This window comes from Staurois parvus, unplaced genomic scaffold (assembly GCF_062004578.1).
Source record: "Staurois parvus isolate SC_StPar_1 unplaced genomic scaffold, SC_StPar_1.0 ptg001622l, whole genome shotgun sequence".
Taxonomy (NCBI): Eukaryota; Metazoa; Chordata; class Amphibia; order Anura; family Ranidae; genus Staurois; species Staurois parvus.
Genome location: NW_028319418.1, coordinates 208,503 through 235,559, shown reverse-complemented (window position 1 = coordinate 235,559; position 27,057 = coordinate 208,503). Strand labels below are relative to the sequence as shown.

Sequence of the window (27,057 nt, the reverse complement as noted above, 5' to 3'; positions counted from 1 at the left end):
CACTGATTAGTTACTAGAGGTTACATCACATGATTTCTGCTTGATGGTTGGTTGCTAGAGGTTACTGCACATCATTACTGCTCACTGGTTGGTTGCTTGAGGTTTCTGCACATCCTTACTGATCACTGTTTGGCTGCTAAAGGTTACTGCATATCATTACTGGTCACTGGTTGGATTCTAGAGGTTACTGCACATCATTACTGCTCACCCATTGGTTGCTAGAGGTTACTACACATCCTTACCACTCACTGATTGGTTGCTGGAGGTTACAGCACTTAAATACGTCTCACTGCTTACGGTTACAGCACATCATCTCACTGCCTGCTCACCATAGACTGAGAAGGTTAGGGGACCCACTAATAGACAGAAAACTCCTAGGACTCCTGGGATCAATGGCAGTTCTGGGTGGGAGGGTGTGATCAGTGGCACTGCAGGGGGAAAGGTTGATGGGATAGGTGGCAGTGATGGGTGTATGGAATCAGTGGCAGTGGTGGGAAGGATGGGATAAGTGGCAGTGCTGGGGGGATGGATGGGTGACAGTGCTGATGGGGAGATGGGTTCAGTGGCAGTGCTTGGGGGGGGGGGGGTGGAATCAATGGCAGTGCTGGATGGGGGTGGGAGTTAAAGTTTCTACACTGACCACCAAAATTAGGGGGGTTTTAAACTGATGCCCAATGTAAGGAGGATTTAAAGTATAAGGGCAATTCTGCACTTACCACCAATGTAAAGGGAAATTTACAATGGTCACCAATGTAATGGGAAATTTGCACTGACCACCAAGGTAATGAAGAATTTACACTGACATCCACTGTAATGGGGGATTTTACACCAACTAATACATTTCTATACTGGCCATCAACGTAAGGGGGAGCATAATATGCATATAAATACCACACTGCCATCATTATTTACATAAGGGGGGTGGAATCAATGGCAGTGCTGGATGGGGGTGGGAGTTAAAGTTTCTACACTGACCACCAAAATTAGGGGGGTTTAAAATTGATGCCCAATGTACGGAGGATTTACAGTGTAAGGGCAATTCTGCACTTACCACCAATGTAAAGGGAAATTTACACTGACCACCAGTATAGGTGTTGGTGGCTGGAACCTTGGGGGGGAGCATAATATGCATATAAATACCACACTGCCAGCATTATTTACATAGGAATGCCACATTGGCGCCCTTTTTACATATGAATGCCACCGTTATTTACATGCGAATGCTGATACTGTCTGTACACCTGAGTTATCTATCCAATAGGACAGAGCTGGGCATCATAAGTGACAGCACTTCACACTGAGATATTGAACACAGCCTGGGACAAAGACTTCCAGGGACAAGGGAATGTAAACCAGTACAGTTGGCAAGTACGAGACATCTGCTTTGGGCCCCACAACAATGACTGGCTGCCCCTTTTGCTCCTCTTAAAGATGGCCCTGCCATCACAGACCCTCATTTTATATCACAATCCCATTCTTACATCAGTGTCCTCACCAGCAAACACTAGCTAGTTAATCTGGAAAGTTAACTCATGCAGCTCCTGCCCTCCATCCATTGTGGCTGTGCCCAATTTCTGTACTTTGCAATCCTGCCATGAGAATGACAGCCTCAAAGGTCAGGGAGAAGGAAGGTTCATAAATGGCACGTCCATGGTTCCAGATGGGACAGTGGCTCGGTTTGGATCCGGGCCGCAGTCCGCCATTTACTGATGCCTGCTCTAGTTAATATGGATTTCAATATGTGGACACAGACAAAGGGTTTTGCATCCCTTTGCCTACCAAACTTTAATCCTGGCCATTTTTTTTTACAGAACACCTAAGAAGGTGCAGAAGGCAGAAGCTATCCTGTGACCTCTCCATGCTTCCTGTGTTATCTCAAAGCCCTACTCCTTATCTTGGACTGCAGAATAATTATCTTTTATGTTGGGAGATCTGAAAATAGAAGTGGTTGAGCTAAAACAGGGGTCTCCAAACTTGAAAAACAAAGGGCCAGTTTACTGCCCTTCAGACTTTAGGGGGGCCGAATTGTGGCCAGAGGGAGTAGAAAATGCCCTTGCATCAGTGGAAGTAAAAAATACCCTAGGCTTGGTGTTCAGTGGGAGGAATAGTGCCCCATTGTTGGTGCCAGTGGGGTAATTAGTTCCCCATTTCTGGTATCAGTGGGAGGAACAGTGCCCCGTCTCTGGTGTCAGTGGGAGGAACAGTACCCCGTTGCTGGTGTCAGTGGGAGGAACAGTGCCCTGTCGTTGGGGTCAGTGGGAGGAACAGTGCCCAGTCGTTGGGGTCAGTGGGAGGAACAGTGCCCCATCATTGGTATAAGTGGGAGGAATAGTGCCCAATCATTTTGGTGTCAGTGGGAGGAATAGTGCCCCATTGTTGGTGTCCGTGGAAGGAATAACGTCCCATCGTCCTTCGTATCAGTGGAAGGAAAAGTGCCCCAAGGGCCGGATAAAAGTAAGCAAAGGGTCACATATGGCACGTGGGCCACAGTTTGGAGACCCATGAGCTAAAAGACAGTCTGGGCAGGGTTAAACACTCCGTTCGTAAAAAAGCTGTGTTAGCCTACAATAATACTTAAGCTGGCCATACATTGATTGACATTTGGCTGATTCAGGAGAGACCAGACAAATTTGATCCATGCATGGGCAGGCTGGCTGTACTCAAGTTGATCTACTGTTCTATAGCCTGTCAGGTTTTTCTCAAACGATCAGTGCTCCGGCTATAACTGACAACAGTGATCATTGTATTCTGATGGCGGGAAAGGCTCCCTGCTGTCAGAATACAATGCTACAGTGGGAAGATTTCCTTGTCCACCTCAAATGTGTGGATGGAGGAATTGGATCTTTTTTTTTTTTCATTCAACCCGCTGGATAGATAGAGAGAGAGATCGATAGAGATGTGTTTAGTACCCTCTAGTGTGCTACTAGTGTTAGTGTAGGCAAATTTATTATGGTATGACTCATGGTAACTGTGTGAGTCTGTAATTAGGATGGCTCACTGCAAGTCAGGCTGGGTGACTCAGCAGCAGGTTGGGAATCTATTGCCTCCACCTGGTTCTGGAGGAAGCTTCCAGAAGCCAGTGAGTGGGAGGGGTGGAGATCCAAATCCACATGTTTATGGGAATTTGACCAATCTCCAGTTTGGAGGCCCTGGTAGTGTGGTAAGGGTAGCCCATAAATATGAGAGAGCCATGCTAGTGAGGGAGTCGGGTGGAAGATGGAGTGCTGAGGAGGCTGTCGGTGGCCTGGAAGGAGTCCCCTAGTTCTAGGGGGGCTATGCTTCCAGGCCCAGGAAGATCTATTCAGCATCAAGGTTTGAACAGGATCTATGCCTAGGAGCAATGGGAGTGAGGAGGACAGAATGAGTACATCAGCACACCCAGGGATTCACAAGTGAAGAGACTGCAAGCTTTCAAAGAACAGGGCTGTGCTTAACCCTTTATCTTTGTCTTGGGAGATCTTCAGAGCAGCCAGGACAGCTGGCTGTTTAAAACAATCTGTACTAAATTTCAGAGGGGCCTAAGAGTTCTTAGCCCATAAGGGGCTTTTGCTGCTGATCCTTAAAGGCTGATTGTATTCAATGGATAACAGTCCAGAATCTTTTTCTGTACATAGGAAGGAAGTTGCCCCAGTGCATTTCTTCAATCAAGTTGGGCATCCCATAATCCCTGTTACCCCATCCAAGTTTTTTCCTCTAAAAAATAACAAAAACCAAGCTCATGGATTGCTCACTGGCTGTGGATGCAAGTGTTGAAAAATGTGTGTTGCCTGGCTTTGAAAAGTTACACTAATAAATGTATTTATTTTACCATGACATTTGCTTTAAAGTGGAACTTCACTCTGCTGCTAGCATTAGTAAATTGATAGGAAAGTATAGCATATTTACTTGTTTTAAGCTTTTTAAAAAAAATTTTTCAATGGCATCATATATCCCAGACGTTTTCTGGATGGGACAATGGGTTTTCTCAGCTAAGCTCGCTCTCCTGCCTGCATGCCTGAGCTAAGGGCAGATAGGTCCAGGAAGTAAATGCTACACCTGTCCTTACTCAAGATGGCCATGGACAGAAATGCTAGGGGGTGTTTTTCAAAGTAATTTCTCAGCAAAATAAAACATGAGGATATGGACGGATGGGAGAGTTTGCTTTGACTATTAGAAATGAATTAAATAGTGATTTTGGTTTCTGGTGCTTATATGCTGAGGAGGGTCTCATCTGAGGAAGGGGCAAGTCCCTGAAACACATTATCATGATGACAGGCTTCTCTCCTTTGGTTTGACATGGTTTGAGTGCTCCCCAAGGCTTCAGTTTGCCCTTCCCAACCCTTGTTCGAGCGGTCTCTCACCAGGTGTATGACATTACATTTGGAACTAGGACATGTGTCTTCCAGCAGACACGCCATGCTAGTGATCCCGGCGGCTGCCATCGACACATTCCTCCCACTGTCCTGAGGCTCCTGGGCTGAGCAACCTACTGTTGGGTCCAGGACCATGTGTCATCCTCCAGCTTCAGGGAATATGTGTTTCTCCTCTCCACAGGCTTGGTGATGTATCAATCTGGGCACTCCAAAACGTCATGCTTTTTAATCCAACATTAAAGTGAATTTTGATTTTATCTGTTCCTGGGCTTGTGCCTCTATTGACTTCCACAGGGTTGGGAGCGCTCCTTTATTTGTTTTTCTGTGCTCATGTCTCATTTCTGGTCAGATGAGTTGTTGGAGCTGCTCATACTGTGGGTATCTACATATCCCCTGGAACCTCATTGTGCTTGGTATTTGCACAACATAACTTGGGTTGACAGGAAACTATAGACATTATGAAATTCCTTTAAATTAAATTAGGCTACTATCAGAGCATCTCAGAAGTCTTCACATAGATCTACACTTGTTTGTAAACACCATTAGCGCTTTACCGCCGCCCTATAGCAGAAATACTGCTACAGGGCGGCAGGGGTGCACAAAATCAAGTATATATACTGTACGTGATTTTGCATTTCTGCCATTCATGGCCGTGGCTGTCAATCACCAGGTCCAGGCTGGTGATTACTCGCCAGCACCCAGTGATTGCCGGGTAATACCGACAGGGGGAGAGAACTGTATTGTGTACAAACAGTTCTCTCCCCTGTCAGCTCAAGCAGAGCTGTGAGCTTACAGTGGAAAGCACAAACACAGCCCCATAGTAAAACACACACAGCACACAGTTAACCCTTTGATCACCCCAGATGTTAACCCTTTCTTGCCCAGTGCCATTAGTACAGTGTCAGTGCTTTGTATTAGCACTGATCACTGTATTGGTGTCACTGGGGATGTCAGTGACACCAAGTTAGTCCCCCCCAGTGTCAGAATGCTCGTACAGTCCTGCTGTTGGTCGCTGATTGCCGCCATTACTAGTAAAAAATTGTTTTTTTTTAAATTCCAGTATATATACCACCATATATACCACCATTTGTAAATGCTATAACTTTCACGTAAACCAATTAATTTACACATATTGAGATTTTTTTTTTAGCAAAGACATGTAGCAGAATACATTTTGGCCTAAATTTATGACAAAATTAGATTTTTAAATTTTTTTTATTGGACATGTTTAATAGCAAACAAATAAAAAATATTGTTTTGTTTCTCAGAAACAATTGAGTACTGTCCGTGATACTTTTTTTATTTGCACTAACATACAATTTTGAGGACAAGCTTTCGGGGAGTGTCCCCTTCTTCAAAGTCCAAGCAGTACTATTACAAATCACAAAGTTTAAGCAGAACGTTAGAAGGGATTGAGAAAAAGAAAAAAGGCTACAGATACCACTGAAAGAAAGCTCTATTTGTGGGGAAAAAAGGATTTAAATTTCATTTGGGTGCAGCGTTGCATGACCGCGCAATGGTCAGTTAAATTAATGCAGCGCCGTAACACAAAAAATGGCCTGGTCAGGAAGGGGGGTAAATCCTCTGGAGATCAAGTGGTTAAAAAACAAACTGTATCATACAAGGAGATGTTGTGTCCTTTAATACAGAACTGTTGTAAATGATTGCACCACATGTTGATGATAGATGTAGATCGGGGCAATGCCAAGTAACAGGTGTTTGCTGGTGTTAAATAGGGACTCACTGATGACAAACATAAAACAGATACATGGATAAGTCAATGAGATGTAAAAAGAACGTAGTAGGTACATACTGTTGTCAGATAAACAACATTCACACTCAGTGCCAATGCAGGGGATCTGCTAACATACACAAAGCATCTGTCTGTAATTTTCTTCTTAGCCATACATAAGTGTAGTCCCTAGCCTTTTACATGTTGCCTATTAAATTTCTCCTGTATGAAGATCTTCCTGCAACTTTAATGAGGTCACAAGACCCATGTGTGTCAGAGCCAATTAGGCCAAAGAGCCGTGTACCTGAGATGGTCTGCATATTGTGAGATGCTATGCACACACAAATTATTGTAGCACAGCGTTAGACACTTGTCTAATGCTGAAGCAGGATTGCACATTAGGAGACGTGGTGCATTTTTCAAGACAGCAGCTCAGTGTTCTAATCTAGGTAACCTGGGACTGGGAACCTTTTTGCATTTTACCCCGGTTGTGCTACAGAAAGAAAGCTCTGCAACTTGTATAGCTCTGCATCGCCGAACCCCACATCACTAAAGCAGACCAAACATTCTCTTCTCCGTCACTTGCTTTCAGTTACCATGAGTCAAGGTTTCTGGAAGATATACAAGGAAAAAGTTTTCCAAACATTCGGTACAGAACAAGATGAAGAAACATTCGAAGAGGTAAGCACAGTGTGCACCTAAACCAAACATCTTGAAATAGATACAGCAAGAATTAGAGGAGAACAAATATAACTTATTTGTTAATTTGCATGAATTTGTATTTATTTAAAGCATAAAAAGAACAGTAATGTAATAATTCATAACAATATTCAGTCAAGGCTATAAAAACAAAATTGGTTTGCTTGTTTGTCTTTCTATAATTACATTAATACTACCGTATTAGTTGCCATATACTGATGAAAGCTTAAAAATGAATCAATTAATAATCAGATTACAGTTTTGCACTACAGAGTATGTTAGGAACTAAATTCCATGGTGTAGTTCGTGAGCACTAGAAAATAAATCTTGGTTCTTCTACATTTTGTCAACGAGGCAAAGAATAAACTACAATGTGTAGTAAACCATAGCAATACACAATGCATTATTCTGACTAAGAGAAACTGTTATTTGGGTGCTATGACTTTTTACATATGAGGGGTCTTCAAAATGTTTCCTCACTTTTTTACATAAATATATGTTTAAAAAAGTGCGTAAACTTTTTGAAGAACCCTCGTAGTAGCATTAGCTCTAATTGAACAATTGAAGCTGGATTAAAGTTAAGTACTCGGCGGCTTTTTTTTTTTTTTTTGCTGGCATAACCCAACATATTTATTTTTTTCAGGTATTTATATATCGCCGTCAATTTAGGCAGCACTTTACATATATATATATATATATATATATATATATATATATATATATATATATATATATTTATTTTGTTCATTCACATCAGTCCCGAACTCTCAAGGGGCATACAATCTAAGGTCCCTAACCTACATTCATACATATACTAGGGCCAGTTTAGACAGGATCCAATTAACCTAAAAGTATGTCTTTGGAGTGTGGGAGGAAACCCACTCTGACACAGGGAGAACATGCAAACTCCAGGCAGGTGGTGCCATGGTTGAGATTCGAACCAACAACCCTAGTACTGCCTGGCAGAAGTGCTAACCATTTAGCCACTGTGCTGCCCTCACATAGGAATGTTCTATCAAATTCTTTTTATTTCTATGTAGATTTGTTCGAATGCATTTTATAATTCTTTAAAAATGATGTGAAATTATATATTGGTAAAAACATGGGACCAGGGCCTCTCAGGTTTTTTTTAAACTGTTCTTCCAGTCGGAAAGCCTTTTCTGACTGGAAGACAGCCTCTGCTTCGGCAGCTGGTATGGCAAAGGGGCTGAAGAGGCAGTAGACCAATGACAGGCCATATTGGAAGCCTTTTAGATGCCCCAGTGTGTACTTTGAGGTATTAGTGTGTACTCCTGAGAAACACTAATGTTAAGTGTTTTTGTCTTCTTTTTAATATTAGATAGATGATTAATAGTTTGTATTTAATTTCTCAAATTAGAAAAAAAACCATGGTACCTATGAGTTTATAAATGTAAAACAAGGTTGTAATTGTATTGCTTATTGCAGAGCAACACTTCAGAGGTAACTGAAAATGAAAACCAGGAAAATGGAGACGATGGGCTAAATATGTCACAGCTTGCAAGAAAGGTACAGATTTAAGTACAGGCTGCCAAAAAGAAACATTTATATAAGTTCATGTGTGCAGGTATAAGGCACAGGGCTGCTCCAGCTAATTTAGCAGTCAAGTGTATGTGGTTTGTATGAAGATTGACAGACCAGATGAGTTTCAGCTAGAAAAATGTTTCTTTGTGAAATGAGGTAGAAGCATTACAAATCTATATTTTAGGTGCCTAATCACTTATACAACACTTTCCTCTGTCCATTGAAATGTTGGTCCCTTTTTTAGGACGGTTTCCAGTTTCATGTCAGAAAAAATAGTAGCGGATGATTTCTGAAGAAAATGAAAAATTACCTAAACGACAGTTGGCAAGACTGAAAATGCTCATCCTTTTTCCCCACTGTTCCACATTGCGATTGTTGTCCTGTGAAAGTAAAAAAAAAATTTGAGCTTTTTTTAGTGCCCACTGGGTGCAGAATGACATGTCATTGGTAATAGTCTTATCCAGGGCTTTTTTTCTTAGAGAATAGGTGTAGGAATTGGCCCCTTCTGAGTCACCCCTTGTCTCCACCGCCTACCCACCCCTGAGTATCGTCTCTTGGTATCATTTTGTGTATTCTCCAAAAGGACCGGTACTGGGAGGTGGGTAGGGGGTGGAACCAAGTATAATTTTCTGGTGCTAAATAATTTGTATGGCATTTGTTAATAACAAGAAAAGCAGTAAAATAGATCTCCTGGCAACAATGGACCAACCCCAACAACAATAAACCCCCCATCAGCAATAGATCACCCTCAGCAACAAAAGATGCCACACAACAAAAGACCACACCCCAGCAATAATAGACCCCCCTACCCAGCCACAATAGGCCACCCCAGAAACGAAATATCCACCTTAACAGCAACCACAGATCTCTAAGCAACGAGCATCAATAGACCCTCTAGCAGCCAGCAACAATAGACCTCTCCCTCAACAGTAGATCCTTCCCAGTAACAATTGACTCCCCAGCAACATAATATCCCCCAGCAACAATAGATCTCCTATCAGCAACAATAGACCCTTACACAAAAAAAGATCCCTAACAGTGATAATAGATCTCCCAGCTGCCAGCATCAATTGATTCTCCAGCATGCCCCAGCACCCCATGCCATTACACACATCCAGTGTTGAAGGTGCAGAAACTGCGTTCCCACTGGAAAAAAAATCTTATTGTGAATGTTGTGTTCAGAGATCTTCAAGAACAGCCCATGAAAGTGAAAATACCCCAGAATTTAATTTTTTTTAGACAAAGACAAAAAAAGGTTTAAATAGAGACTTGTGAAGCCAAAAATTCAACTGAGAAGAGCATTTTAAGAAAACATTTCTAGATCTAAAGAAAAACTACACAAATCTAGAAACCTAGAGGTGAACAAGCAGCCTGGTATTCATCAATAATACTGGACTGAACTATTGGTTTTGGACTATGGTTTAGTTAATCCTTTGTGCCAAACACTGATGGAATTTCTGGACTATTCCTGTTGTTTTCTGACGTGAGATGAAAAATCCCAAAATGTAGCATAAATTGCTGTGACTAGCAAGCTAATTGTGCTGAAAAAAAAACTTGTACTCCTCCGTAATTAGCTCCCAGTAAGCAGGAAGCTAAGTTTAAACTTTAAGATGTGAAACTAAATTTTGGAAAATCAAGCTCAATCTGGCTAGCAAACCATCATAAAGAGTAATTAGAATGAGGATGGTGGTTGGTTATCTTCTCATTCTATGTTTGTACTTGCAGAATGAACTAGTACAGAGGAAAAGCATAAGAAAGCATAAGGTCCTATAAGGGATCTAGAATGTCTATGCCCAACACTCAGGGAAAGAGACAGTACCTTGACATTGTTTCCAAATATAATTGAGGTTGAATCTATTGCTTCGCTACAAGATTTCCCTGTTTAGATACCATTCAATTATATTTAATGGCTCAAGCCAGCTAAAACATTTTGGATGTTCTTTAGATGAGATACGAATGGGAGGTCATGTTCCTCTTTGCCCAGGCAGAATATCAAGTCTAAAAAACAGCCTATGTGCTATTTAGTAAATCAACTGCTATGAGTGGGAAATACACAATGAACGTGACTACAGTAGTATAAGACAGGAATATGGTTATGTGTTCCAGAGACTTTTGAAAGCCAATGGGACACCAAGGTGGATCTTGCTAAAAATCCATACAAACTACTTGAAGCAGATCAACTGGTTGAAAATTTTAATATTTAGTATCAGTGAAATCTTTGCAAAGCACGAAATGTGGGGAATAACTCCCAAAACTCTGGGACTGGACTAGTACCAACTGTTTGAAGAATAAACAAGGTGGTAATCTAATCGCACCCCCTGGGTAGCTGAATAATAGCTAAAAAACTAAAAGGAGGAGTTCTGGGAAATTCAGTCCAGTCCCTTGCCAGTCAACTTCAAAATGTTTTATTGGTTTCAGAACATTTTTTTTACCACTGCGGAAGAAAAGGACCCAGACATTCTCCCACAGGAGTGATACACCCTTGGAGCCTTCTTAAGAATGTAAAAAATTGGCCTGTTCTCCTCATTCTCTCTTTTTTGTACATTTACTTAAGATTTTTTATGGCAAGTAGGATACATATCTTCTCAATTTTAAGTGTTGTCTATTGAACCGCAACATCAATATGAAGAAATATTTGCTGCTCCCAAAATGTAACACTTTGCCAAGCTTGTTTTTTTAATATACGCCTCTTTTGCATATATTATTTAAAAACTGTAGCTGTAAATCCTAACTGGCTAACAGGTTGCTAAAGCCCTATGTATCAATGGCAATTTTTTTTTTCCATAAAGTACTGCTTTCACTTTTTTTTTTATTCTTTTTTTGCATCTCAGTGCTGGCGATCCCCTCCAGTCCCTTCCAATATTCATGTGCTTACTCCAGCATTGATTGCACATCATTGTTTTAGACTGACTTCTTGATACTGACAATGGTGAACCTTGCCCACACAATGTTTGTTGGCATGGCCTTTAGTAGTCTCTATGAGGAACACATGTGACAGGGTGACAACACAAGAGTAAAATTAATAGACAGGTACTGGACTATAGCAGCAGCATGTGCATTGACTAGTACCTTCACATTTGTGACAGACTCACTAAGTAATATTTCTGTGAAAGCTGCAGGTATAACTTTTGAAATTACATTAACATATTAAAGCTTATATGAGATTTTAGTGATTGAGTTTAGATCTACTTTAAAGTGATTCTAAAGGTTGTAATTTAAAGAAAAAAAGAGATGGAGATGGGGCTCAGGTAAGCATAAGGGGGTAGGTGGGCTGAGGGGGGAGCTGCCTTTAGAATCACTTTAACTGTATTATTTAATTATATTAATGATCACAATCCCCTACTGTTCTCTTTGTTTCTCCTTTTCCTTTGCCTTTAATCTTGTATATTAATCATCCAAACAATACTGTAACATTAAGCCATTTTATACATTTTCATCTTCCACTAACATGCCATACCTTTTGTTTAATATAAAGATTTTAAATTGGGAATTTTTTCAAATAATTATATTTTGAATAAATTCTGTTAAAATGGGTTTATAAAACCTATGTTTTCCCAACTGTTGCAAACCTACACAATGACATTGAAAGTTTGGGTTCTGAAACAGTTTGCTGTCGTACTGTATGTAGCGTTAAAGTAATTTTAAAGTGGATTTAAAGTACAAAAATGACTTTAGGTCTGCTTTTCCAGGAAGCTACTTAATAAATGGTAATCAAAGGAGTAATATACTTACCTGTAATATGGAAAATGTTCCACCAGCGTGTGTATCCCTCCTAATTCTGACTTTCAGTTGCAGTGGGTTGTATAAGTGGGATGTACCTGTTGGCTGGGTTGGCAAAGCAGGCAGTCTGTACCTCTGCTTCACAATGAACACACCCTCATCCCAATTATCATCTGAGACCTCTGGGATATACTGTGTCCAAAGGGTTTGTAGGACATGTAAACAAGTGGGATTACTCTGTATTAACCGCTTCCCGTCCGCCCTATAGCAGAAGTACTGCTACAAGGCGGCACGGGTGTGCAAAATCATGTATATATATACAGTCATGGCCGAAATTGTTGGCACCCTTGATATTTTTCCTGAAAATCAAGTATTTCACACAAAAAAGGTATTGCATTAACACATGTTTTGCTATACACATGTTTATTCCCTTTGTATGTATTGGAACAAATATAAAACAGAGGCAGAAAAGCAAATATGACATAATGTCACACAAAACCCCAAAAATGGGCTGGACAAAAGTATTGGCACCCTTAACTTAATATTTGGTTGCACACCCTTTGGAAAACATAACTGAAATCAGTCGCTTCCTATAACCATCAATAAGCTTCTGACACCTCTCACCCAGAATTTTGGACCACTCTTCCTTTGCAAACAGCTCCAGGTCTCTCTTATTGGAAGGACACCTTTTCCCAACAGCAATTTTAAGATCTCTCCACAGGTGTTCAATGGGATTTAGATCTGGGCTCATTGCTGGCCACTTCAGAACTCTCCAGCGCTTCTTTGCCATCCATTTCTGAGTGCTTTTTGACGTATGTTTGGGGTCATTGTCCTGCTGGAAGACCCAGGATCTTGGACGCAAACCCAGCTTTCTGACACTGGGCCCTACAGTGCGACCCAAAATCCTTTGGTAATCCTCAGATTTCATGATGCCTTGCACACAGTCAAGGCACCCAGTGCCAGAGGCAGCAAAACAACCCCAAAACATCATTGAACCTCCACCATATTTTACCGTAGGTACTGTGTTTTGTTCTTTGTAGGCCTCATTCCGTTTTCGGTAAACAGTAGAATGATGTGCTTTACCGAAAAGCTCTATCTTGGTCTCATCTGTCCACAAGACGTTTTCCCAGAAGGCTTTTGGCTTACTCAAGTACATTTTGGCAAACTGTAGTCTTGCTTTTTTATGTCTCTGTGTCAGCAGTGGGGTCCTCCTGGGTCTCCTGCCATAGCGTTTCATTTCATTTAAATGTCGACGGATAGTTCGCGCTGACACTGATGCTCCCTGAGCCTGCAGGACAGCTTGAATGTCTTTGGAACATGTTTGGGGCTGCTTATCCACCATCCGGACTATTCTGCGTTGCAATCTTTCATCAATTTTCCTCATCCGTCCACGACCAGGGAGATTAGCTACAGTGCCATGGGTTGCAAACTTCTTGATAATGTTGCGCACTGTGGACAAAGGCAAATCTAGTTCTCTGGAGATGGACTTGTAACCTTGAGATTGTTGATATTTTGCCACAATTTTGGTTCTCAGGTCCTCAGACAGTTCTCGTCTCCTCTTTCTGTTGTCCATGCTTAGTGTGGCACAGACAGACACACAATGCAAAGGTTAAGTGAACGTCTCTCCTTTTTATCTGCTTTCAGGTGTGATTTCTATATTGCCCACACCTGTTACTTGCCCCAGGTGAGTTTACAGGAGCATCACATGCTTGTAACATTCTTATTTATCCGCAGTTGTGAAAGGGTGCCAATACTTTTGTCCAGCCCATTTTTGGAGGTTTGTGTGACATTATGTCGAATTTGCTTTCTTTCCTCCCTTTTTTTGTTTTGTCCCAATACACACAAAGGGAATAAACATGTGTATAGCAAAACATGTGTTAATGCAATACGTTTCGTGAGAAATACATGATTTCCTGGAGAAATATCAAGGGTGCCAACAATTTCGGCCATGACTGTATATGTGATTTTGCATTGCCGAGCATCTCCGACAGGGGGGAGAACTGTTAGTAAATTAAACAGTTCTCTCCCGTCAGCCCTTGCACATGGAAAGCAGTGTGCATACAGTGAAGCACAAACACACAGCCCCACAGTAAAACAGCATACAGCACACTGTTAACCCTTTGATCGCCCCAGATGTTAACCCCGTCCTGCCCAGTGCCATTAGTACAGTGTCAGTGCTTTTTATTAGCACTGATCACTGTATTAGTGTCACTGGAGATGTCAGTGACACCAAGTCAGTTCCCCCGTTTCAGAATGTCCGCCACAGTCCCGCTATAAGTCGCTGATCGCCACCATTACTAGTAAAATAAAAAATAAAATAAAAAAAATCCAAGTATACAGTTGTGCTCAAAAGTTTGCATACCCTGGCAGAAATTGTGAAATTTTGGCATTGATATTGAAAATCGATGCAGTAAAGGCTTCTTTCTGGCACCTCGACCATGCTGCTTGTTTTTGTTCAAGTGTCATCATATTGTGCTCCTTCAAAACAACCACACTGTTTTTTGTTTTTTTCCAGAGCAGCCTCTATTTTTCTTGTGGTTACCTATGGGTTTTTCTTTGAATCCTGAACAATTCTGGCAGTTGTGGCTGCAATCTTTCTTGGTCTACCTGACCTTGGCTTGGTATCAAGAGATCCCCGAACTTTCCACTTCTTAACCTCCCTGGCGGTATTCCCGAGTGTAAAATTTCAGTAAGACAAGCGGTAACCCTGAGCAACACTCGGGCTTACCATGCGGCGCTGCTCCGCGATCCCTCGGTCACTTACCTTGTCCTGCGCTCCCGCGATGTCCCTCCTGCAGTGTCCCCGGCAAAGTAATCCGGCAGATGCCGGCTTCTGTCATCTGGGTTCCGTCCCCTGCGAGCGTCGGGACGTACGGGGGCGGAACGGTGGGAAATTTGAAAATGACAAAAAGTGACATTTACTAAAATCACTGAAATCACATAGTAAAACATTACTGTATCAAACCATTTCATATACATTTTGTCCCTAGTGCTTTGTCCTGTGCCCTGCCTGCATTTTTACTGTTCTTTCTACCTAGAAACTGAGAAATGTCCATGGCGTCCAAAAAGCGTCTCTTTAGGTCAAATGCGGTTTTAGACCAGCTAGAGAACAGCGATAGTAAATTAGAACTACTTGTAGAATTGAGTGATAATGATTCGTGGGGAAATTCATCATCAGACACTGAAAACGATTTTGCGACTATGCTCAGCGATGTGCAAACTTGGCGCTATATTTCAAATTTCAGTGTTTTTGGTTTGATTATATTATTGAATTAAATTTATTATTATATTATTATTTTTTATGATTATTTATTAATTTATGATTTCGTGTTTCAAGTTTTATCTTACCCAGGATATTTACTAGACTCTTGTTCGGACAGATTTCAGTGAGTTATTCCTAAGAATTACAGGCCTACAATATAAAACGCCAAATTTCCATCCAAAATAATGGTACCGCTTTCAGCACCAAAAATCTGAAATAATCATACCGCCAGGGAGGTTAATAGGTGATTTAACAGTACCGATTGGCATATTCAAGGCTTTGGACATCTTTTTATGTCCTTTTCCATCTTTATAAAGTTCCATTACCTTGTTAGGAATATTCTGACTTTACAGGACCTCTGACTGCCTGGGGTGTCCTGCTCAAATTTAATAAAGCTAAATAAGAAAGCAATTATAAATATTTAATTGGTGAGTATGCACACCTGCAACAGGTATATGATGTATAGAAACATTGTAGCTATAAATGGGTTCCTCAAAGCAAAAGATACAATTAGTTGCATGGGTTGACCTGACTAGGACTGATGTGAAGTTTGCATCATTCTTGAAGAATCATCAGGTATGGATTGAACAATTTAGTGGAATATGTGGGCTTGGCCTTATGTCAGAGTGGCCCATAGTCAACAATTGCCAGATTTATGAGGAGTCTGCCACCTGTCTACGTGTGGGCTATTCTTTGTACGGTCCTTACAGCAAACACGTTTGTAATAGTTCTGAATTCAGAATGTGTAGACCTATATACAGTTCATCATTTCAGGGCAAACATTACTCTATAATAATTCTAAAATTTCTACATCTATTTTCTATTGTTGAGTAGTAATACTTACCAAAAAGATACTGCCATAAAAGTTTGGCTACTTCATTCTAAGCCATTTAAAGCAATATTAAAGCGGAATTAAACCTGAAAACAAAGATTTTGTATATTGCAGTTTACCAATCTTTAAATGTGTTGGCTGCATTAGTTTTCTTTTCTTGCCATGGGGTGGCTCCACTCTGGATGGAGGAGCAACAGGGACACCTTTGGGCAGCAGCATTGTCAGTCTGGGGAAAGGTAGTGTTGAATGCATTAGCAGATTTAGATACACTAACACATTTAAGTTAAACTAACACTTTATAAGCAGTTACAACAACTGTTTTATTTCTGGGATAAAGTTTTTACATACAGTCAGGTCCATAAATATTGGGACATCGACACAATTCTAACATTTTTGGCTCTATACACCACCACAATGAATTTGAAATGAAACAAACAAGATGTGCTTTAACTGCAGACTGTCAGCTAATTTGAGGGTATACGGTGTAGGAATTACAACAGTTTGCATATGTGCCTCCCACCTGTTAAGGGACCAAAAGTAATGGGACAGAATAATAATCATAAATCAAACTTTCACTTTTTAATACTTGGTTGCAAATTCTTTGCAGTCAATTACAGCCTGAAGTCTGGAACGCATAGACATCACCAGACGCTGGGTTTCATCCCTGGTGATGCTCTGCCAGGCCTCTACTGCAACTGTCTTCAGTTCCTGCTTGTTCTTGGGGCATTTTCCCTTCAGTTTTGTCTTCAGCAAGTGAAATGCATGCTCAATCGGATTCAGGTCAGGTGATTGACTTGGCCATTGCATACCATTCCACTTCTTTCCCTTAAAAAACTCTTTGGTTGCTTTTGCAGTATGCTTTGGGTCATTGTCCATCTGCACTGTGAAGCAGCGTCCAATGAGTTCTGAAGCATTTGGCTGAATATGAGCAGATAATATTGCCCGAAACACTTCAGAATTCATCCTGCTGCTTTTGTCAGCAGTCACATCATCAATAAATACAAGAGAACCAGTTCCATTGGCAGCCATACATGCCCACGCCATGACACTACCACCACCATGCTTCACTGATGAGGTATGCTTAGGATCATGAGCAGTTCCTTTCCTTCTCCATACTCTTCTCTTCCCATCACTCTGGTACAAGTTGATCTTAGTCTCATCTGTCCATAGGATGTTGTTCCAGAACTGTGAAGGCTTTTTTAGATGTCGTTTGGCAAACTCTAATCTGGCCTTCCTGTTTTTGAGGCTGACCAATGGTTTACATCTTGTGGTGAACCCTCTGTATTCACTGGTGAAGTCTTCTCTTGATTGTTGACTTTGACACACATACACCTACCTCCTGGAGAGTGTTTTTCATCTGGCTATCTGTTGTGAAGGGTGTTTTCTTCACCAGGGAAAGAATTCTTCGGTCATCCACCACAGTTGTTTTCCATGGTCTTCCGGGTCTTTTGGTGTTGCTGAGCTCACCGGTGCGTTCCTTCTTTTTAAGAATGTTCCAAACAGTTGTTTTGGCCACTCCAAATGTTTTTGCTATCTCTCTGATGGGTTTGTTTTGTTTTTTTCAGCCTAATGATGGCTTGCTTCACCGATAGTGACAGCTCTTTGGATCTCATCTTGAGAGTTGACAGCAACAGATTCCAAATGCAAATAGCACACTTAAAATGAACTCTGGACCTTTTATCTGCTCATTGTAATTGGGATAATGAGGGAATAACACACACCTGGCCATGGGACAGCTGAGAAGCCAATTGTCCCATTACGTTTGGTCCCTTAACAAGTGGGAGGCACATATGCAAACTGTTGTAATTCCTACACCGTTCACCTGATTTTGATGTAAATACCCTCAAATTAAAGCTGACAGTCTGCAGTTAAAGCACATCTTGTTCGTTTCATTTCAAATCCATTGTGGTGGTGTATAGAGCCAAAAATGTTAGAATTGTGTTGATGTCCCAATATTTATGGACCTGACTGTAAATATAAAAAAGCTGATTATTGTGAACATCTCTGTCCTTGTTAAATGGTTTGTCTCGATCTTTTCACTGTCACATCTTTAGTACAGCTTGTTCTGTTGAAAAACAACTGATTTACTGGCCAGATCACCAGGTGTAAGCTGCAATATATAATGTTTTTGTTTTGATTTTAATACTGCTTTAAGTCTTAAAAAGGTAGTAGTGTACTTCCATAGAAGCTTGTTTCCTCTCCATTTTAATTGCGTCCGAGTGTTCATATGCTACCTATTCACAGGTCCAAGGAGCTTTTGGTTGGAGAAGTGTTACCTCATTGTTCTCTAAAGATGATGACCACAGAACAGATCAGGATGTTGAGCAAGTGGCAGAGCAAGCACCAGAACAGTAGGTATAAATTTGTACAAAGGTACTTTCATACAGTATGTTTATTACTTGTGATTTCGCTTAAGCTTGTATGTGTTAATGCAAGATTTCTATCCATACATTATACAGAATGGGGGGTGGAAAACTTAACAGCAGCATCTTTTTTATGGTAGAGATGCAAAATGTTACATGAAAAATACTGGAAATCTTTGACTGTTCACATGCTTAATGCTGCTAAATCCATTTTTTCACTTTTCATTGGAAATCTCAAGATTCCCCTACTCCCACAGAGTGGTGCAGGAAAGTCCATTTTCTTTCTGAAACTGAAGCGGCCCCAGACAGTCAGTTTTCTTTGTGAAATGGAAGCAAGGGCAATTGCAAATTACAAGATAGTTTAAAACATAGCTATATGGGCTAACTAGAAAGTGTTTAAATGGCATACCTTTAAATAGGCCCTAGGAACCTAATAATTTCCTAATTATCCTACAGAAATGGTAAAATATTCTGATATGTCTATGTATTTTGTTCTAATTAGCCTATTTCTGGGACCCTTTGGGTCAATAGGAATTTTCCTGCAGAACTATCTATCTATCTATCTATCTATCTATCTATCTATCTATCTATCTATCTATCTATCTATATCTATCTATCAAGTCTCCCCCCTCTATAAATCTTACCCTCATTCACCTCTGCCCCCATCCCCCTAGACCTGCTCTATCCCTCCATTTCCCCAAACCACACTTACCCTTCCCATCCCTCCTTTTTAAATATTATCTTTTAAAAAATATATTTTAGCCAACCCTGCCTTATCTTCTTTACCTAGATCTTCCATCACTTTAAGGGCTCATGTACACTGCAGCTGACAAACTCACGTTTAGGAACTGTTCAGCGTTTTTTTCAGCAGCCCCTGAACTCTCCCTAATGTTTTCCTATGTGTCCATGTACACTATGTCGTTTACAGTCATTTACAGGCAGTTGTGTTTACAGCCGTTTTTTTTAATGCAGAAAACTTGCGTTCAGGAGTAGATTTTATCAGCATTTCAAACACCAAACACGTGTAAACACGGCTAAACGCGGCTAACCACGTTTAGAAGCGTTTGTGTTTGAAATTTTTTTTTAACTCTTCCATTTCCAGATGCTGTCCAAAGCCTTTTTTCATCATGAAAAATGCATGCAAAGTGTTTTCCCGGTACTCAAATGGACCTGGAACACCATACTTTGAGGTTTTGCATGAAAGAAAATATGTTAGACACTGCTGCAATAATTTCTGCACAGAAATGAGCTGGAACACATCCAAACACCACAAAAAAGAAAAAAAGACAGCTGATCTCAACAAATACTGCTCTCTCTGCTTCTGCTCTCTCTTTCTCTCAAAATGTCTGAAATAGTTGTTTTTGTACTGTTTTTCAGTGCATTCTGGGCATTTTGGAAGGTCTCCTGAGGTTATCTTTAAAAAACACTTCTAAACGCAAATGCTCATAAACGTGTATAAACGTGCATAAACGCTGTATGCAAACATGGCTAAACAGACGTTTTTTAACCTACATTTTCCAGCAGTCAGTTTACATCGTTCAGAAGTGTCCCGTGTACATGGAGCATAATGCACAATCCTGAGTTCAGACCATAAACAATACAGTGATGCTATTGGCCTTCATGTTCGCTTATTGTTGAATCTCCCTCAACTAAAAATTATTCACAAAGCTAGATATGCTGTCTCACTGTAACAATCACGTAATATCCTAGCCTGTACAAGCAAAGCTTATCCTAATCTTTTAATTGATTCTATCTTTACTTCCTTTACTTAAATAAAGATTAGAAAAGGGACTAAAGGAAGTAAAAAGCCCTCAAACCAAATCAGTGCATAGCATACTAGAGCCTACTTGGAACTGAAGGTATTCACATACAGTCATGGCCAAAAATATTGGCATCCCTGCACCACTTCACCAAGAAAATTGTTGCAATTACAAATGTTTAGACATTCTCATGTTTATTTATTTTGTTTATATTGGTATGACACAAAAAAGTGGAGAAACAAAAAAACAAATCTGACACATTCCATGCAAAACCCCAAAAATGAACTGGACAAAATTTTTGCCACCTTCTCAAAATTGTAAGAAATATTTGCATTGCAAGTTTGTGACGCTCCTGTAATTTGTAATTAAACTTACCTGTATCAATTAACAGATCTTAATGTTCTTGTATCCACTGTGCACAACATTGTCAAGAAGTTTACAGCCCATGGCAATGTAGCTAATCTCCCTGGATGTGGACGAAAGAGAAAAACGTAAACTAAGATTGAACAAAAGATTGTTCGAATGGTGGACAAAAAGCCTCAATCAACTTCCAGACAAATTCAAACTGACCTTCAGGCACAGGGTACAACAATGTCAGCTCCAGCTAGACATTGCCATCTGAATAAAAAGGGGTGCTATGGTGGGAGACCCTGGTGGACCCTACTGCTGACACAGAAACATAAAAAAGCCAGACTGGAGTTTGCCAAAACTTACCTGAGGAAACCAAAATCCTTTTGAGAGAAAGTGCTGTGGACAGACGTAACAAAATTACAGCTTTTTGGTAAAGCCCATCATTCTACTGTTTTCTGAAAAAGAAATGACACAGATGATCACAAAGTAAATGCTGTCACAGCATGAGGAATGTACTGCCAATAACTGGCAAATGTCACAGAGCAGATCTGCACTGATTTAGTGCCCCGATTTTAAATAAACTCACCTGTATCAATTAACAGGTGCTGACAATATAGAAATCACTCCGGCAACCTGTTAAAATGGTACAAAATTGACTCAACCTTTCTGTTGTGTGTCTTTGTGTGCCACATGGAGCATGATGAAGAGAAAGAGTAGCAAAGAATTGTCTGAGGATTTGAGAACAAAAATTATGGAAAAGCATGGACAATCTCAAGGTTACAAGTCCATCTCCAGAGATCTTAATGTTCCTGTGTCCACTGTGCGCAACATTGTCAAGATGTTTACAGCCCATGGCACTGTAGCTAATCTCCCTGGTCATGGACGAAAGAGAAAAATTGATCAAAGATTGCAACAAAGGATTTTTGAATGGTGGATAAAGAACCCCGATCAACTTCCAGACAAACTGGCCTTCAGGCACAGGGTACAACTGTGTCAACTTGCACTATACATTACAATCTGAATGAAAATGGACGCTATGGTAGGAGACCCAGGAAAACCCCTCTGCTGACACAAAAACATAAAAAAGCCAAGTAAAAAAAAGGTACCTGAGGTAGCCAAAATCCTTTTGGGAGAATGTGCTGTGGACAGACAAAACAAAATTACAGCTTTTTGGTAAAGCCCATCATTCTACTGTTTTCAGAAAAAGAAATGAGGCCTTTAAGGAAAAGAATACAGTCCCTACAGTCAGACATGCTGGATTTTCATTGATGTTTTGGGTCTGCTTTTCTGCTTCAGGCACTGGATGTCTTGACCATGTGCATGGCATAAAATCTGAAGACTACCAAATAATTCTAGGGTGCAATGTAGGGCCCAGTGTCAGAAAGTTGGGTTTCCATCAGAGGTCATGGGTTTTACAGCAGGACAATAACCCAAAGCACTGAATAGTTTCAGACAAAGCACTGGAGAGTACTGATCTGGCCAGCAATGGCTCCAGATCTCACTTCCATAGAGCACCTGTGGAGAAATCTCAGAACAGCAGTTAAGAAAAGGAACCCTTCCAAACTGAGAGACTTGGAGCAGTGGTCCAAAATTCCAGTAGATAGGTGTAAGAAACTCATTGATGGTTACAAAAAGCAATTGATTTCAGTTATTTTTTTCCAAGGGGTGTGCTACCAAATATTAAATTGAGGGTGCCAATAATTTTGTTCTGTCCATTTTTGGTCTTTTGCGTGGAATGTGTCAGATCTCGCTTTTTGTTTCTCCACTTGTGTCATACCAATACAAACAAAGGAAATAAACACAAAAATTTCTAAACATTTGTAATTGCAACAATTTTCTGGGTGAAGTGGTGCATTATCTGACAGAAATGCAGGGGTGCCAATATTTTTGGCCACGACTGTATCTCATTTCATCACAAAAACAGGACTATCATCTCAAAAACATCTCAATTTAGGATAGAGTGCCAAGCCACGCAAATCATTCCTTTATCTTGCAATGGGCAAATGTGCATTCAGAACTACCGGTATATATTGTGAATATAGCCTCATAATACAGAGCCAATTATTTCAAAGTACATACAGCTGTTTCTGGCTTTTTTGGCCACTACTAGTGCAGCCTATGGAAACAATGGCTTCTATAAAGTAGAGCTTGGGACCAAATGAGAAAGTATAACCATTTATATATTTCTTAAGCCCAAACATTTTTTTAATCTTGGATGGAATGTAGAAGCTTTTTATAATTCTTTGTGTTGCTGCTGAGGAGATTCAGCTTTCTATTGGTCCTGCTGGCCATTGTCACTGTGACAGAAAGAGATGGAAAATACAGTATTTTACAGTTGTCATTTGAACAGTGGGGACACCTGTTAAAATGACAAGTATCTACAAGGAGATAGGTTTAACTAATTTCCAGTTGTGTCTCCAGGTCAAAAAATAAAGGGAAATTTCCCAAACAAAATGGGACAGCTTAAAAAAGGTTGTATTGACCCTTTCATACTCTATGTAAACTAGAAAAAAACATATTGTTTAAAGAGAACTTTTGAGGCTAGCTATAGGGAGCAGCGATTGCTGGTTTGGTTACATAGAATCAGTATGCAGGACAGGAGTTAAGACTTCAGAGGCTGGAAGTTTGTTCATGGAAAGTGACTCACTAGATCAGCCTTTCTCAACCTTATTCAATGCAGAGGAACCCTTGAACTAACCTTCCAGTCTCAGGGAACCCCTGCTAAAAAAAAATACTATATCTACAACTCATGGGACATTAGTGGTCACTAGGAAAATTTACCCCTTTACAGATAGCTAAAAAGATCAATGATGTCAGTGGGAACTTATCTGAGAAAAAGAAATTGCTCATTGCTCATGGAACCCCTAGCAACCTCTGGAGGAACACTAGGGATCCATGGAACGCTGGTTGAGAAACTCTGCACTAGATAGTGAAGTAAGGATCAGGGTGGTACCTCAAGGTATGGATCTTTACCTGTCACCAGTGTCTGCTACTGTATTTTTATTCCAGCAGTTTTACTTCAGTGTAAAATAACACACATCATTTTAGGAAAATGCTGCAATACAGTGCAGATGCAAACAAGCTCTATGAAAGTAAAGTTGTTTTGATACATAAAATGCATTTTGCACATACATTTTTTACATATATTGTCAAAAATCCATCCAATGTGTGAGTCCTATGTGGACTGTGCAAATATAACTTATCACTATATGACCTGTACCACACTTCCTGGTTCAATATACAGGTGTTAGACCTGTAAAACAGCAAATTACTAGATCCATATAAATTGTTGGACAGTGCATTGCTCCCACAAACAGGCAACTAATTATACGTGTGGGGAAGCGATGGAATCTGTATCCTTTTTTGTAATCACTGTTCTTATCCTAATTGAAGTGGTTTTTACCCCCACTTTCCGTTCCTTTAAAGCTGGCCATACATGGTTCAGTTATTTTTGTTCAGCCACCCGGCTGATCAAAAAAAAAAACTGAGCCAATGCCCCAATCCATGCATTCTAGGTAGATGTGGGAATCCTCCCCACTGCATCACTGTATTCTGACAACGTACTCCCCCGCTATTAGAATACACTGATCAACACTGCAGCCAACTGGCTGCATGTGATGATCAATGAAAAATTTACTAACAAACCAGTTCATGGGAAGTTGATCCATAGATTGACTTCTCATGAATGGGAATGGCCATACATGGATCTAAAGTTGTCCAGTGTCGCTGAACAGGCCACATTGCAAACCAAGTATGGCTTTACAGCAGAACAGCAAATTTGTAAATTAGTTGTCAATAGGAAAGGAAGTCCTAGACAGCAATAAACACCTGGCAGATTCTACCCTTTCCCTGCTTTACTAAAATACAGTGGGGCAAAAAAGTATTTAGTCAGCCACCAATTGTGCAAGTTCTCCCACTTAAAAAGATGAGAGAGGCCTGTAATTGGCATCATAGGTAGACCTCAACTATGAGAGACAAAATAAGAAAAAAAATCCAGACAATCACATTGGCTGATCTGGAAAGAATTTATTTGCAAATTATGGTGGAAAATAAGTATTTGGTCAATATCAAAAGTTCATCTCAATACTTTGTTATATATCCTTTGTTGGCAATGACAGAGGTCAAACGTTTCCTGTAAGTCTTCACAAGGTTGGCACACACTGTTGCTGGTATGTTGGCCCATTCCTCCATGCAGATCTCCTCTAGAGCAGTGATGTTTTGGGGCTGTCACTGGGCAACACAGACTTTCAACTCCCTCCAAAGGTTTTCTATGGGGTTGAGATCTGGAGACTGGCTAGGCCACTCCAGGATCTTGAAATGCTTCTTACGAAGCCACTCCTTCGTTGCCCGGGCGGTATGTTTGGGATCATTGTCATGTTGGAAGACCCAGCCACGTTTCATCTTCAATGCCCTTGCTGATGGAAGGAGGTTTGCACTCAAAATCTCACGATACATGGCCCCATTCATTCTGTCCTGTACATGGATCAGTCGTCCTGGTCCCTTTGCGGAGAAACAGCCCCAAAGCATGATGTTGCCACCCCCATGCTTCACAGTAGGTATGGTGTTCTTTGGATGCAACTCAGCATTCTCTCAAACATGACGAGTTGTGTTTCTACCGAACAGTTCTATTTTGGTTTCATCTGACCATATGACATTCTCCCAGTCCTCTTTTGCATCATCCAAATGCTCTCTAGCAAACTTCAGATGGGCCCGGACATGTACTGGCTTAAGCAGGGGGACACGTCTGGCACTGCAGGATCTGAGTCCCTGGCGGTGTAGTGTGTTACTGATGGTAGCCTTTGTTACGTTGGTCCCAGCTCTCTGCAGGTCGTTCACTTGGTCCCCCCGTGTGGTCCTGGAATTTTTGCTTACCGTTCTTGTGATCATTTTGACCCCACGGGGTGAGATCTTGCGTGGAGCCCCAGATTGAGGGAGATTATCAGTGGTCTTGTATGTCTTCCATTTTCTATTTATTGCTCCCACAGTTGATTTGTTCACACCAAGCTGCTTGCCTATTGCAGATTCAGTCTTGCCAGCCTGGTGCAGGTCTACAATTTTGTTTCTGGTGTCCTTCGACAGCTCTTTGGTCTTCACCATAGTGGAGTTTGGAGTGTGACTGTTTGAGGTTGTGGACAGGTGTCTTCTATACTGATAACAAGTTCAAACAGGTGCCATTGATACAGGTAATGAGTGCAGGACAGAGGAGCCTTTTAAAGAAGAAGGTACAGGTCTGTGAGAGCCAGAAATCTTACTTGTTTGTAGGTGACCAAATACTTATTTTCCACCATAATTTGCAAATAAATTCTTTCCAAATCAGCCAATGTGATTGTCTGGATTTTTTTTCTTATTTTGTCTCTTATAGTTAAGGTCTACCTATGATGCCAATTACAGAGAACTTGCACAATTGGTGGCTGACTAAATACTTTTTTGCCCCACTGTAAATGTTTTTAGTACTCTGGTCCTATTGGACATACATTATGTTCCATTACTTCCTGTCTTCTATTTTTCTCTTTCCATACCCTGTTGGATAAAAAAAAGGAGAAACAGTAGCACACCCATATTTAAAAGAAATCGGCACTTTCCTAAAACAATTACATATAACATATAGATGCTATACAAATCGGGAGGTGTTCTGTAAACCATTAATGTACAGAATCCTCCAAGAAGTGTAATTTCCTGTTTGTGTGATTGGCTCAGTTCTTTCCTTAGACATCTACTCTGATATAAAAAGTCACATTTCTGGCATCCCCTGAAATAGAAGTTTTACTGTTACTGAAATACTTTCAAGACTTAGTCTCTTCTAAAGGGATGCAGACAGGGGTGTATTTACCACAAGGCAAACAAGGCATTTGCCTAGGGTGGCATTTTTCAGGGGGTCAACAGCTTTTTTCAGAGGGGCAGTACCATCCCCTGAAAGAAGGAAAAGAAGAAGGGACACACGCAGCACGGGGATCTGAGAGAGTCTGCGGGCTGTTATTGGTGTATGTAGAGCCTGACTCTTGCTCCAGGGGATGTCCAGAGCTGTGAAAGTGAGTGTCTTATCTCTTGCCAGAGTGGGGGGGGTATTTGCCAGTGTATGGGGGGTGGTGGTAGTAAAAGGCTCTCTTGGGTGGGGGGTCTGGGGTGTTGTCGGTCAATTTCAAGCTCTCTTCGTGGGGGAAAGGGGGTGTACGTCGGTGTCAGGGTCTCTCTGAGGGGGGGGGGCAGCCAATTTTTCTGTTGCCAAGGGCAGCACAAAATCTAATACAGCACTGGATGTAGATTCTACATCTTTTCCCATTACAGCACTGGGATTGCAACAGCTGAAGGCTGAACCTCCCAGTCACTCACACAGAAAGATATCAATCTACATAACGTTTAACTAAAATCCTTGCAAAGTGTATACTATAGGTAACCCAAAGGAAATTGTTCTATTTTCAGCAAATCTGAAGTTATATTTTAAAC

At 40.8% G+C, this 27,057-nt stretch overlaps 1 protein-coding gene across 1 annotated transcript in view; it reads left to right on the top strand.

The window, feature by feature from the left end:
• CUNH1orf232 (chromosome unknown C1orf232 homolog) overlaps positions 1-27,057 on the top strand; it is a 76,094-nt gene that overhangs the window by 45,293 nt on the left and 3,744 nt on the right. Inside the window, exons 2-4 of the mRNA XM_089663082.1 lie at positions 6,677-6,765; positions 8,230-8,310; positions 18,384-18,490. Of these exons, the coding sequence (XP_089519208.1) occupies positions 6,677-6,765; positions 8,230-8,310; positions 18,384-18,490 (277 nt within the window). The remainder of the gene's footprint in view (positions 1-6,676; positions 6,766-8,229; positions 8,311-18,383; positions 18,491-27,057) is intronic.